The sequence below is a fragment of the Xyrauchen texanus genome, chromosome 23, assembly GCF_025860055.1.
Source record: "Xyrauchen texanus isolate HMW12.3.18 chromosome 23, RBS_HiC_50CHRs, whole genome shotgun sequence".
Lineage (NCBI taxonomy): Eukaryota > Metazoa > Chordata > Actinopteri > Cypriniformes > Catostomidae > Xyrauchen > Xyrauchen texanus.
Genome location: NC_068298.1, coordinates 10,194,486 through 10,210,240, shown reverse-complemented (window position 1 = coordinate 10,210,240; position 15,755 = coordinate 10,194,486). Strand labels below are relative to the sequence as shown.

Genomic DNA, 15,755 nt, shown 5'->3' with positions numbered 1-15,755 from the left:
CTGCACATACAGGTATAAAGGGGAGCGGGCGAGCGACTGTAAGACAGGTTTTCACTGAGGAGCCGAGAATAACGTTACGGCACATTACAGTGCTAGGGATAGTGACGTGGCAAGGGGAACACAACGTCTTGTTCCTTCCATCCGGGAACGGAGGTTACAACAGTAACCATGACGTTCCCCTTCTGTCACTCACTTGACGTTATGTCGATTGTAGTGACACAAGGGGTCCCACTTCAAAACGCCATGCATTACCCATGTTACGTGACTGCTGAGCCAGGTGCAAGCAGGCTGCTGTGTGCTAGAAGCAGCTGGGACAGCTGCACGTAACCCTCCCTAACGCCCCCAATAAAAGGTGTCATATACCGCTCGTAGGTTCCCAGTACCTGTACGGGAACAGGCGACATGACTTGTGTGGGAGCCAGCCGGCTCAAATAATGTTATAGTTGCGTTGGGTAAGGCATCCTTTTCTGGTCCTATTATTTCAGGGGGGAAAAGGCCCTGCGGAGACCATAACCTGCCGACTGGGGGGAGGTAACTTGTGGCTAATACACACAGGGGTTGTCAAGCCACCCGTGGATATGGTGAGATGGTAGATCCTGCCTGACAAGGGAGGAGTTGCTACAGACACGGCGACTGGGGGCAGCGAGGAATAAGCAAGGGAGACACGGGTCCTGCCAGCAGGGGACCGTATAGCGGAAAATACATCACAGGGAGTTGCCTGAAGCGGGAACTATGCCTGTGGAGCCCAAGCCCAGCACGGAGCCCTTGACTCATGGTGGGTCTGGTGGGGAATTCCTCTGCTGATTTCGCTGGCCAGAGGGCAAGGGATGAAGAGCATCCAGGAAGCGAGAGCTTAGTGGCTAACCTGGGAAAGAAGGCGCACTGGATCAACATGGTGAAGGGCGCAAGGTGCAAGTGGAACACCTGGTCGGCTGTTCTGTATTACCGAGTTCTACCGGCTCAGACATGACAAAACACGGGACGAGACCTACTCAACCCTGAGGTTGTAGAATCTATCTGTTCTAGAATCTTGTAGAATCTATCAGCGAGGTTGTAGAATCTATCTATTTGCTCTGCAAATGTCTGCTAGTGAGGTACCATGGGCCAGTGCCCCCGAGGATGCCACACTTCTTGTAGAGTGTGCTCAAACCCGAGGGGGGGGATGCACGGCCTGGGTGTGATAGGCTAGGGGGATAGCATCAACAACCCAATGAGCTAACCTCTGTTTGGAGATGGCGTTCCCATTCCACTGTCCGCCAAAGCAGACACAGAGCTGCTCAGAGCATCTACAGCCCTGCGTGTGGTTCACATGGGTACGCAAAGCACATACTGGACACAGCAACGAAGAGACTGGGTCTGCCTCCTCCCAGTACAGCTTTGCTTGCAGGTTCACGACCTAAACCCTGAAGGTATTCATAGCAACATTGGGCACGTAGCACGGTCGCGGACTTAGGATGAGGTGAGCATCTGCTGGACCGAAATCCAGGCAAGTGTCGCTGACAGAGAACGCTTGCAGTTCCCCAACCCTCTTGATGGAAGCAAACGCGATCAGGAGGGCCATCTTCAAGGAGAGGGCTTTGAGCTCGACTGAATCAGTGGCTCGAAGGGGGGTCTCTGGAGGCCTGAGAGGACCACTGAGAGATCCCAGTAGGGGAACAGGTTTGGCCGAGAAGAGTTCAACCTCTGGGCGCCTCTTAAGGAACCTGATAATCAAGTTGTGCTTACCAAGGGACTTGCCGTCCAATGCGTCATGGTAGGCTGCGATAGCAGCAACACACACCTTCAACCTCTCCTGCAGGAATGAAAGCACTGACCGAACTGCGCATCTCCGCAGGTCTTCAGATCTGGAAGAGCACCAATTTGTGAACAGACGCCACTCGAGGGCATAAAGCTGCCTGGGGGAGCTCTGGCTTGATAGATCGTGTCTACGACTGCAGGTGGTAGACCGCTTAAGTCTTATCGCCAGTAGAGGTGAGTGGAACAGTGGTGAACTCATATTTGCTCTTGCACAACCACTAGGCTCCGAAGAAAAAATCTGTCTGACAGTCGCCTGCCTGCTCCCCTTCATACCCGTATGTCCGGGGGCGGGGAATGCAAATTCTGTATGCCAACTTGACATTGGCCTTTTCTCAAGTTCAGAGGTATGCGAGGCACTCAGAAGAGACCCATTGTGTCACTACAATCGACACAATGTCGAGTGAGTGACAAAAGGGGAACTCTGCAATAAATTGAATGACATCTACACAAATATAATTCTGTTTGTTTCTCTGTCTCATGCCTGCCACATCCAGCTCCGTTCCTGCTTGGTGTCGGACTCCACTGCTATGTGTCGCTGAGTGATGATGACAAATTATAGCCGGTGCAAATTATAGCCGGTGCTAGCCAGACATCACTTCAGTCTTTTACGATGGACTTCAGAGGATGAAATGATGCCTTGTTTATTGTTTGATTACACTCTTGGAATAGAATATATGGACAATCAATTAATTGCAAACAAAAGACTTCATAAGCCAACTAACAAAGGTCAATGCATCTATGTGAACTTCTGCAGTTAATCCAGGATGGATTTCAAAGAAATTAGTCATTAATCTTACAGTTCATAAAAAATCTTTGTTCAAACTCTGACCCTCAAACTTTACAAAGTTTACAAATTTTAAACCATGACTTGCACTGCACACAAACAACTAATATTGGCATTATGTTCATGCTGGTTAGCCAGAGGGGAACTGGTCCCCACAGTGATCCTGGTTTTTCCCAAGGTTATTTTTCTCCATTAACCAAAATCTTAAGAAGATTTGTGTACCTTGCCACATTTGCCTTCAGCTTGGTCACTGGGGTTCTAAATACAATTATTAATTAACTATTTAATTATTTATTTTTATACACAATTTACAATCATATTTAATCAAACTACACAATAATCACTCTTTGTAGACATTACAGTTTCATTTTCTGAAGCTTGATTTTCTGTAAAGCTGCTTTGAAACGATGTGTGTTGTGAAAATCACTACACAAATAAAAATGACTTGACTAAGACACTACTTTATCTATTTGTGCAGTATACAGCATTTATATGATGCTATATGCTATATATGCTATTTATTATGTGTCAGAATGTGGATTTTCTGTAGGCATAGAATACCTAGATGACCTCTCCAAAAGTTGCTATTTAACGAAGCACGCTGCATGGAATAATGTATCCTGCAATACTATGCTCTTTTTTGACTCAACATTTGATCGGACTGCCAAAAATGAAGGCACAAACAAATGAACTAAAAATTAACAAAAAACATATATTTCCAACATGATCGAGCCACTCACATGTAACGTGATGAGGTCATGTGAACAATGTGTCTGCTATTTCACCAAGACGGTGCTTTCTGTTTTGAGTAAGTTTTAAAGTAGTACTCCGTTTCAAATAAAACCAGTAAGTTAAACTATAACCAGTAGCCTTTCTGACTGAGGCAGACAATTCAAAAACACAAAACTTTAAAGAAAATTATGTAAGATAATCTTATAAGAGATGTAAGCTTCATTAAGCTTTAATAATTTAATTTAGATACATTTTCATTATTGTTGACAGTCATTACACAATATATATATTTACATGTCATTATGAAATATCATTATAATTTACAGGATTTTATACAAAATTGCCTGACGGATGCCTTGATTGTATGATCCAGATCCCATCACATATTGTTAGTGAACTTAAGCGATACCATAAATTTCAGAGTAGTAAATGATTTGCTTCTTGCTTTAACTGGTGCACTTTGAGGCCTTTTAAAAACATTCTGATCATTTGCCCAATTTTTCAGAAGCAAGATTTTTTTTTCAACCAAAGTCTTCAACATTAAGAAATACACCAAAAAATACATTTAAATAATGAACCATAACAAGAACATCTGATATTATAACTATTGACTCAGAAATGTTTCTTTTTTACCATGATGTAATATCAGCTACTAGTTTTCAACTTATATCTATTGATAGTGTTAATGTATTACAGATATATTGCGTCTTTCGTTGTTGAGGTTCAATACACCTACGTGTGAAAAAACACTTGAGAGATGTTAAACAGCCATTTTCCCGCATAGCTGCTCACCACACAATGTTTATACAGTGTAGAGATGTGGACTGTTTAGCATTTACATGGCCTAAGTACTTTTGACACAGTCAGAGAGGACAGTTTGTCCAACCACCAGGGTAATGGTCCATGTCCATCTGTCCTTGCCATTCACCATGTCATATGTCCTTTGTCATGGCCCAGTCTGTGAATATTTCCATTTAATTCCCTGTATCAGATAAAGCCTCTGTGTTAACAGGGCTGAGTTTCTTTTCTGGCCCAAAATAAAAATAAAAATACAAATAAAAAAAACAGTATTAAAAGGACCTGTTGTGAAAATACCCTGTATGGCTTCCTGTCAGTGCCTTTGCATTGCGTTCAGCAAATTTGTTTTAAAGAACAGAAGAACTAGTAAATTGACAAATTAAAATGCATTGTGCTCCAGCTCTCTGCAAGAGATAAATAAAACAAATCAAAGCATGCTTTTAAAAGATATCTGATATACAGCTTAAATATAGGAAAATAGACTTTCATGACCGACTCTTTTGACTCCTTTTAAAATAACTTGTAAAGCTTTCTTGGATGCAGTTGGCTACGAAGTAAACATACTAAGCAGAAAAAAATCAAATCCTTAAAATATATGCAAATACAAGCATAAATATTTGATCCACAGAGTAATCTACATATGACAAGTGATATATTGAATCGCTGGAACAAGCCTTTTTTCTCCAGTTCCTCTGATGTTGATGTATTCCTCAATGCTTATGTTCTTAGAACAAAAAAAAAGTCCATCCTGATTTTTTTTCTCCCTTGACAGTCTTGCCTTAGTCTTTCTTCTATATATTTGAAATAAATCAGCAAAAAAGGGTGTACTGTTTTATTTTCTTTTTTCATTTTCTTTGTCGTTTCTTTTCGAGTCCATCCCTCTCTTCTGATTTGCTTAATGGACGTAGTAAAGCCAGTAAACTACGTTGAAAAAGGAAAAGACGGTGGGGAAGATCATTCTCGACCACTTGTCGATGGAGTTGACATCAGACAGGTCTGGGATGTTCACCTTAAGCTGGGAAGCCCGTCTCCTGAGCCTGCTTTTCTTCTGAGTGGCGTGGCGCTCCAGGGCGCCGTGCCCGTAGTTTTGCCGAGCCATCGCCGCTCGGCGGTACTGAAGGGTGGAGCTGTCGTAGGCTAGCATGGTGCTGCGCGGGTCACCCAGCCCCCTGGACAGATCGGAAGGTCCCATTTCATTCTTCATCTCCACTGTGGTCAGTCGGATATCATCGGGGGTCATCTGTGGAAAGAAACACATCAAAGGATCAGGTCTAATTATGTCTCATAATTGTGTGGCAACACATAATCTAATTTAAATCATGCTAAGAAGCCTTCATAATTTGACATTTTAATTTAAACCAACATTATATTTGAAATCCAGCATTTTTCTGAGATCTGTGAAGATGAGGACGTATGAAGGGTGAACACATTTTAAAGACTCTATAAAATCGCTTAACGAGCACAGTTTAACAAGCAAGAACACTTTTTGTAAGCCACAGCCATGAACGTGATTTGCGACATGCTATTGCTAGTCAGAAGTATTATGGGGAGGCAACGTTTTCATTCTAAAGAGCATCTGATTAGACAAATTGAGTGAGAGCAATATTTTTAGCTTGTTTTCCAGGAAGAGAAAGTCTGTAAACTTTAAAAGCATATATCTGACAAAATATTCATGCATGGGATTATTTAAGACTCTTAACGATGCAACTAGAAGCCAGATTTACTACATTTACTTATGTATTTTTTTTCCAGATTTACTGTCTTATTTAATTACAGATCACAGACTAATGCTGTTTTTCCATATATGGGTACAATGATGGATATCATGAACTAGTGAACTACATGTTGAAAAGAGGTGGACTATTCAATTAAAACTATAATGAATGCAGCACAACCATATTTGGCAAAAATACAAAAGAGTAAATGAATCAACTGTGATAGTTACACTGCACTCATGGTAAGCTGTGGAGCAAAGATTTTCAGGCGAATCCAGTTATTTCCGAATTTTAACCATATCATGGTTAAAATTCTATCTACATATAAATAATCAGCCAAATAAATGTAAATAAAAAAAGGCAAAAACATGAAGGCAAAAGTCTAGATCAACAGGGAGGAATCAGTTTGCAGAGATGGAGGTAAGGAAAAGCCGGGGCAGGAAGGAAAGCTTTATTTATTTTTTGTGATAACGCTACAAAAAATGCCCTGCTAAATATTTGAAATGATTTGACCAGTGTTAATTTTAAGTTAACCTTAAGTTTATCTGCAGACTAATCAGCCAAAATGTTTTTGAGCCACTGAAATTGCTAAAAACTTGCTATTGTTAATGCTAACTGCTAATGCTAGCAAAGCAACAAACGTTGCCCTTGGCTAGGGATTTGCACAATCGGCCAGCCTGATTAAACAGACAATTTTTAGATTATTGTATCAACTCTGCTCCATTCAGCAGAAAAACAGAAGTGTTAGTTCCCCTTCGAGTCATTCAATAATCACTAATTCAATTATGACTTTCCTTCTTCAGCAGAACCGAGGTGAAGGTTTTTATAAACTTATTTCAGCTCTGTTTGTCCATACAATGCATGAAAATGGTGCCATTAATCTGTTAGATTTTTGACGGTCCAAAAGGCATATTTAGGCAGCATACAAGTAATCAACACGACTCGATCAATTAATGTCTTCTGAAGCAAATCGATAGGTTTGTGTAAAAACTAAATAGATAATTAAAACTTTCTTTAAAAAGAAAATTATATTAACGTCGACGCATCAGTTACGTAAGTGCAATGGAGAAAACTTGTTTTCTCTTTAAATTAAGTTTATTTTGCTTACCCCATTGTAAGATTTTTTTTTCTTGTTTTGAGTCTAAAGTTCTCTCAATTTAGTCAGATTTATCTTAAAACAAGACTTAATATCTTATCCCATTTTGCTTGACAAGTAAATAAATCATGTTTTAAGAAAGTTTAGATAATTTGACAGGAAAGCAAGACAAAAATACTTGTCTAGAAAATAATATTTTGCAGTGTGCCGAAGGAGGAAAGTCATACACATCTGGGATGGCTTAAAGGTAAGTAAATTAAAATGTTTGTGTGAACCTTTTAAGCATAAAATGTCTGAAAGACATTACTTTTGGCATCTGTCAACAAATTCAAGATCTATTTTCAGAACTAACTTCACTTTTCTGAGTCATTTTTGTAATTGCTTTGTTTAAAGTAATTTTAGTGGATGTTTAAAGTCAGTTCCCATCAGGTTCACACTAGCAGAGAAACCATAAGTGTAGTCACATATTGGGCATCTTCGACTAATGTATGACAACCAGAAAGTGTTTCAACACTATGTGCTTTCTTTTTTTTAACAGTATATCTATTGTTTTATCATTTCAAACCTCACAGCTGTCTTTTTGTGAAACATTTTGCTTTTTGTGCTATTTTTCTTTAAATATATGCACCTTGATTTGATTTTTCATCTAATGCAATGACATTTATACGTTTTTAAGAGTTACTTACATAGGTGTCCAAACCATTCTTAGGGTCACTGTTCATATATCTGCTATTTAGATACCATAATCAGCATCAGCCTTTATAAAACTGAATTGCTGCTACCTTTCGATATACAAAATTTTACAAAAGCTTACCATAAAATCCAAATTACTTTATAAAATGTATTTTATGTCAAATTACCAAAGTTAGCCTGGTTGTACGCTGTGCAATGTCTACGCTCAGCAGTCAAACAGGAAATGGTCATCTGGGAAAAAGGCTCAGGTGCAAACGGTAACTCAAAAGAAGGCAGGACAACGTAATGGTGGAAAATGATGATGGCATCATTATTCTAAAAGGAAGAACAGAAACTCATCCAAACAAATAATAATAGAAAATAAATAGCTTGGGTGTATTTATTTCTGATTGGTTATCGATGCAGAGCCATTGCATTTTTTGACTTCAGGTCAAATACTCAGTACCTTAAGTCTTTGATCGCCTAGTCCTAATGCTGCATCCTCCGTAAAGATCGGATCCCACATCGAGTCATACCCGTCAATTTCCCTCTGTTTCATTCTGGCATAGAGAGCATCGTCTCTCTGAACTACACTTCCCACCAACCACTGCAAGCATACAAAATCAGCACGGTTACAGAAGGCTGCAGCACTAACAAAAAGAAAGAGAGAACTCTTTCAATAAGATTAGAAGGAAAGCCCCAGAGGCCCTGCCATCCATGAGCTCGGACACAGCCCGCACGGAAAGAGCGTGCGAGTCTGTTGTTTACAGTGAACAAAAGTCTGCAACGATCTCTTGGATATTTCATCACAAAAACACAAAACAAAACATGTTTCTATGAGTAAAAGCCCATTAGGTTGTGGTTGAGAACAACCTTATGCTAGTGGGAAAAAAAACATACAGCTACATATCCAGTGGTTTAACAATGCCCAAAGACCACTGACCCTGAAATGACACTGATAGAAGTTACAACATATTACCTCAAAGAACTGGCCACCTACTGACCAAAGGCCTTTGGTCAACAAACCCTAATGATGCACGGTGTGAGTGTGTGTGTGCGCAGTTAGCTCGGCAGTACCTTGTTGGGGTCTGGTCTGAGTTTCTCATTGTTCGCCATGGCGGCTTTTTCCGCCGCCTTCTTCTGCCGCTGAGGGCCTCTGCCGAAGAAGATATAATTGACGAAGGCGTACTCCAGCAGGGCGAGGAAAACAAAGACAAAGCAGCCCATCAGGTACATGTCTATGGCTTTCACATAGGGGATCTTGGGAAGGGTCTCTCTCAAGTGTGTGTTAATGGTGGTCATAGTCAGCACAGTGGTGATACCTGGAAAGCGTTCAAGGAGAATTAAGCACATTACTGTGAAGCTCAAGTCAATTTCAAAGTTTTATAACAAAAATCCCTTATAGATAATTATCCAGTCCATAGAACAGCATGTCTGCTTTAACTAAGCAATTACGGAGGATATTCATCTGGCATCCATAAAAAGCCTTTCAAAAGCGTTTGCACTAAAGTGAATCTCACGAAAACATGTCTAGGTCATATTTCAACCCAGTTATGTCTTATTTCATTTTTACTTTATTTTTGGAAATCGAAATGGGTTGCCCTCTACCCTTGACTTACAGAAGTGGTCCATGCAACCATAACAATTAAAAATACAGTTCAGCACTCTAAATTAAAGGCAGACTATGTGTACCCTCTGCGAATTCTACACTCCAGAGTCAAGAAAATGGTCATATTTCATCCCAATTATTTCTCACTTCTTTTCTTTAAAAGAAAAAATCTATATAATTTATATTTCACTTTTAGGACCAATAAGATTTTTTGCTGTCACTATTTACATGACAGTTAAGCACATGCTAAAATTCATATTATTGTAATGCATGCACACACTTTATTTGGTTTGTTAATAATTGACATTATTCTCAATAATGACTCTCAGTACTGATGTATTACAGTACTGAGAATCATTAGATTCTCAGTACTGTAATACAGTAAAAATAATACTGTAATACAGTTTGTCTTTTTTTTATTTAAACCAGCATTGAAGGCAGTACAATAAATATATTATAGTGTGAAAAAGTATAAAAACTAATAGAAATGCACACTTGCAAAGCTCTCATGAGCAGGATTTGTTCTTGGAGTCATTATGAGTCCTAGGGTTTAAATGAAGAGTTCATTTAATGAAGACCTTTCATTTATAGATACTGTATGTTTGTATAAATAAGACATTGACATTTTCTTTTTTATACAATGAAAAGAATCTTGAATGAAGATTTGAAAAATAATCATTCGTAATTATTTTTTAAAAATAGGTAAATGGTAAATTGATGGTATTCCATAAAAGAGAATTGTTCTGGATTTTCAAATTGAACACTATGAGTTCAAAAAGTTTAATTGAACAGTTTAACTAAGGCAATTCCTTCAAAGATATGGTAACTGTTTTTGGGATTTATGCAAATTAAATGTTATATTAAACAGTGATGTTTTGATTTGCATTGTACATTGAAACTGGATTTGTGAAAATAGTATTACACACCCTTTATATGATGAATGTATGTGATTTGGTATAGATGATGTATATTGATGTGTTACTATTATGTTTTTTATGGATCTTATATTTGTACAGCACAATGTTGGTGTAGTTTGATCAGGTGACTTATGTGATATCATGTCATATATAAACTATATCAGATAGCAGATTTGTGAATGTGTTTTTAGAGGAGGAGCATGCTCAAAACGTCACAACTTATCTATTAAAAATCCTGCTCATGGGTACTTTGCAGGTGTGAATTTCCTTTTTTCTGCTTTGGATTGTTGCTTCTTGTATTCTGCACACTAGTATCCCTTAAATTGGATGTACATGCCTTTTTTGTACATTTTGGCAGTACAACAAACACTACCGTAATGTATAAATATTTAACAAATTATTCAATAGCCTATATCATTACTTTTTCACATCACAGTAATGAGAATGAGATTTGTTTCACATTATATTACTGATGTTTAAGGGGAAATGTGTATAACTGTCATGAAAACAATGTCTCAGTAGAAAAAAAAAAGTCTTAAAGGGTGAAAAATGATCTCGACATATGTTTCACAGGTTTTGTGTAGAATCACCTAATAATACCAATGCACACAGAAAGGTTATGCTACAAGCTAAAACTTTCCAGAGAAGTATCATGATCTAGAGCTAGAGATGTCTTTATTTGATGGATTTTTGTTCTCCAGCCTCATTTCTAACCATCCATTATTAGGTACAGAACAATTCACCTGCTTGTTTTTTTTTCCATCTTCCCTCTAAATGTTTGATTTGCAAGTCATTTACATGCACAATTTCTCTTTGGTCAAATTCACACATTTTATAAAGGTATAGCAAACATTCTCAGTGAAAAAAGCTCAAGCAATTAACATTGAAGCCATAGAGCTTGAGAGAGAGACACACAGAGAGAAAGATGTCAGCTCTATAAATTCTAATACTGCTGCTGTATTTCTGTTTTAGCCATACGACAAGGTTGAAACGTGTTTCAGTGTCACATGCCTCTAACAGCAGGCAGATTAATTCTGACAAGCTCACCCAAACACAAAAGGTCTGGCCTCCCTATCATCAGAGATCTATTCTCTCCTTCCCCCCCAGTATCAGTGTCAGAAGAAGCCTTTTGTCATAATGGCAGGAACATGGCCCTGAACATAAAACACCCTCCATAAAGAGCGTCCGGAAGAAAGTTTGTCAGCTTAATCAGCAGTAATACATCAGCGCTGGTCAGCAGAGCTTCACGGCACTCCTAATAGAGTTCTGAGCAGAATGAAGGGGGATGCTGACAGTACTGTGAGGTGGATTTGAAGCATCATACAATTGCATTTGCAATAAGAGCTTCCTGTTTCTAAAACGGAAAGAAATTTGAGCATCCTGTCATTCTTTTGGAACACATTAGGCAGGTACTGATTGGATGTATACAGTTACCATGATTTTGCCAAGTAAGACTAATTTGTGTATTTTGTATTTTTTTTTGTTCCTATAACAATATTCCTGTAAAAACAAATCCTAATCCTAACCGTTTTCCCTAACCCCAACCCTAACCATTAACTACCCCTAAAATCAGAGGCAAATGATTGGTTGATAAGAATGGTGTGCATTCTTAAATGCGGCATTCCACTTGGAAAGTCGAATTTCCAACTTCCAACTTTCCTCTAGGAAAAGTACTGCCACTTGAAGTCTGATTTCCAGCTTGGAAACTTGTTGTGAAATCTGAACTCTGCATCAATGAGTCAAAGTTCCCACATTACATGACAATTAAACCTGTTAAGCAGAGACAGGTTTGTAGAACATGGTAAATTATCCTCTCTGTTGCCAATTGTACACCTGCAAAACAGCTAAGCTTTGCATAGCACCATATATCCTCAAACCACAATTTGATTGGCAGAAAACTTCTTTGTTGACAATCAAACACCTGCAACGCTGAAGGTAAGTTTGCCATTTTGTTTCTTTATACGTCATCTTCCAAGTGCCAAGCAATGAAACACCTTTAAAGTTGGACATTTTTAGAGATCAGGTAGAAATATTCCCACATCCAACTTTGAATGGAACACAACACAGCATACATTTTACCCGAATCCTACCCTAAATGGGCCAGTGGTGGCTCAGTGGTTAAGGCTCTGGGTTACTGCCAAGATACCACTGTTGGGCCCCTGAGCAAGGCCTTGCTCTAGGCAACAGTACTCTATCTGCTCCAGGGGCGCTGTTTCATGACTGACCCTGCGCTCTGACCCCAGCTTAGCTGAGATATGTGAAGACAACTGCATTTCATTGGCTCTATACTCTACACAATGACAATAAAGTTGAATCTAAATGTGATTGGTTAAAATAATTTTGTTCCAGGACTAACAAGGATATGGGTAAAATCACAGTCACTGATATATTACTCAACTGAAATGAGAGGCAAACACAGATCAGTACCAGAAATCAGAAAACAAATAATACAGTAGCTGATCCATAAGCATATATTATTGAGTGGTAACCATAAGCCCAGCAAACATAGCCATCTCTAAAAAACAGATATAGAAGGTATAGTATGCAGTGTCTGATTGTTGACAAACATCTCTTGATCAGTTATCCCACCTAAAGCCACACGGGCAGCAGAAGCATCGTAGTTGATCCAAAAAGACACCCAGGATAGGATGGTGATCAGGATGGAGGGCATGTAGGTCTGCAGGATGAAGTAACCAATGTTCCTCTTCAGTTTAAAACTGAGGGACAGACGTGGATAGGAACCTGGTCCAAAAACAAAAATATTTTTGGGTCATGCACTATAGTAAAAACACAAATATATATATATATATATATATATATATATATATATATATATATATTATTTTTTTTTTTTTTTTTCTGGCTGTACAGGTAGGAATAATAAGTATGCAGTATGTGATAGTGCAGTGTGGGTATATTCATCCCTCCAGACTGCATGAATTTATCTGTTCCTGAAAGGCTGACCAGTGATGATAAAAAGACTGGAGAAAAACACAAATTATCTGCACTTACTCATATAGCTACTTATCACACATCACTTGAAGGTTTGGCGAAAGGACAGTGTAACATTGTCTGTAATAATGTAAGCACCACAGCATTTCGTCTAGTGAAGATTTTGCAGATAAACTGCAAGGATCAAACTAGGGCTGGGTGGTATGACGGTACATACACTGTAAAAGAGGTAATTTGCAGCCGTTACCTGAAAGATATGTTTTTAAACGATCTAACCCTTAAAAGAATTGTTTTGTTGGTATAACCTAATGTATGTCAGATTGATTTAGTCATGTTAAATAATATTTTTTATTTAAATTAAACCAAAACATTTTGATGTTACCATATGCACTTTTTTAAGTTGCCAGACAATTTTTTTTACTAAATACGACGTATTGCTTTATGGGGCCTTTTCTGCACCATTAATACCAAGGTAGATATATTTACGCTGCCATTATTTGTGCATTCACAGCATGTCGGAATTACTGTAATTACAAGTTGACAAATTGGAGGTTTTACTAGAAGCTGTTCAAGTCCTTGGACCATGTAAATAATTTATTTCCATGGCACAACTCAAAACAAAACAAAATAAAACAAAGCAAAACAAATAAAAAAAAAGCAAAAAAAACAAAAAAACACAGAAAAACACAGCAAAACAAAACAAATCAAAACAAAGCAAATCAAAGCAAAACAAAAAACAAACAAAACAAAAAAGGTCAAGTAGGAGCTTTCATAGAACAAAAACTGTATTTGCAAGTTCAACAAAGACGTGATCGTTACATGGACGTACCATTAGTAGACAGGACTTCATAATGTAATTTACAATTGAGAGTGAAAAATTATAGAGTAATGTGAAAATTAAAAACGCAGTGTGCCTCAAACATGTTAAGACCATGAAGAAATTGATATGCATAACAAGTTGTTTATAATTTGTTCACAGTTGCTCAGCAATGACGCAAATTGCAGTATTAATATAGTCACATATGTATGTACACTGCCTTGCCAAAACTTTTTTGCAAACTCTAATATTTAGTTGGACCTCATTTAGCTTTGATTACAGTGTGCATTCATTGTGTGATTGAATCGACAACCTTATGCAATGTCACAACATTTATTTCCATCATGAGTTGCATTAATCTTGGGCCGAGATCTTGTATAGATGACGGGAGAGTGGAACCTCTCCGTAAAGTCTTCTCCAACACATCCCAAAGACTTTCAATGGGGTCAAGGACTGGACTCTGTGGTGGCCAATTCATGTGTGAAAATGATTCCTCATGCTCCCTGAACCACCCTTTCATGATTTGAGCATGATGAATCTTGGCATTGTTGTCCTGGAATATGTCCGTGCCGTCAGGGAAGAAAAAATCCATTGATGGGATAACCTGGTCATTCAGTACATTCGGGTAGTCAGCAGACTTCATTTTATTGCTGCTTAACGTTGCTGAGCCTAGATCTGACCAATTGAAGAACACTGCCTTAAATCTAAACAGCAACTTTTTTTTTGGCCAGGCAGTGTATATCAGATATTTTTAATGTGGCTCATCTAGTAAAAATTTCAAGTTGAAACTATGAATTGAGTAGTAATATTTTTACCGTTTTCAGTCTTGTGTTTTAAACTCAAGTGTTACATAACGTGAAGCTGCTTTTGTCCTGTTATCAGACTTATCATTAATTTGCTATTAATATTCTTATCTTTTGGTTTGCTTTGTATCCATTCATTTCTTAAATATTTAATTCACTGGATTATCCAAAAATATGCATTTCTACATACAGTACATAAAGTACTTATTCATATAAAATATCTAATTTAATTTCCAGAAAAAATATATATGTCGTGATACATACCATTACCACAATATAAAATTAGTCATACTTTGAGACAAGATTTTGGCCATACCACCCACCCCTAAATCAAACATGGCTTTTAAACAGATCTGCCTAATGCTCCCAAATGAGCAACACACACACAGGAGGACAAACACAACCTGTAGAAAAGACCACGTTCTTGGAGATGAGTTTGTAGTCCACGATGGAGAACTGGGGCAGTTCTATCCTCTCCACTCCCGTAACGGCTCCATCTCCCCCTCGCCAGTAGAACTCAATATCATCTGTGGTGTAGCCATCTGTGGAGAATCCAGAACACATGTGTGTTACAGCAAGCTGACAGAACAGCTTCATACATCTGAGTGCGTCTTAACAACAGAAGAACAACAGCAGCAGCAAATGTGCTCTACATAAAGCCTAGCTGAATTTTGCATTACTGCATCTTTCTGCAACCAAGCTTTATGAATATTGAAGATGACATTTAGATTTCAAAACAAGTAATCATTAAGTTATGTAGGGGGGCACTTGGTTATGAAACAGACACAAATACACATCCGGGAAGGAATCTGTGAAGTGTGTTTGCTTATTCTCCATCCTCACTAAGTTTCCCTATCCATCTGTACCAGTTTGTCTGCGTGCAACTTATAATGAGAACCAGTGACCTATTTAGTGTATTGAATAATTGAAGATGAGCTTCTGATTTCAGCATATTCAAAGGAGTTATCTCTGCATGACTTAGCAACCAGGTACAGACTTAAAAGGCCAACAAAGCTGTAGCCCTTATTAATTAATGCTTAAGTTTGCCATTTTTTCTATGTTA

The 15,755-nt window shown here is 38.3% G+C and overlaps 1 protein-coding gene across 3 annotated transcripts in view; it reads right to left on the bottom strand.

The window, feature by feature from the left end:
* Nucleotides 1-2,454: 2,454 nt before the first annotated feature.
* Nucleotides 2,455-15,755, bottom strand: part of LOC127663313 (gamma-aminobutyric acid receptor subunit beta-2-like) — a 62,013-nt gene continuing 48,712 nt past the window's right edge. The window contains exons 6-11 of one of the 3 annotated variants that reach the window (XM_052154839.1): nt 15,097-15,234; nt 12,710-12,862; nt 8,672-8,916; nt 8,061-8,201; nt 7,783-7,930; nt 5,187-5,351 (exon numbers count right to left, since the gene is read on the bottom strand). In XM_052154839.1, coding sequence (XP_052010799.1) covers nt 5,338-5,351; nt 7,783-7,930; nt 8,061-8,201; nt 8,672-8,916; nt 12,710-12,862; nt 15,097-15,234 — 839 coding nt within the window. In that variant the 3' untranslated portion in view covers nt 5,187-5,337. Of the gene's footprint in view, nt 5,352-7,782; nt 7,931-8,060; nt 8,202-8,671; nt 8,917-12,709; nt 12,863-15,096; nt 15,235-15,755 lie in introns of all 3 variants that reach the window. The other 2 variants (XM_052154837.1, XM_052154838.1) reach the window with 2 other exon arrangements.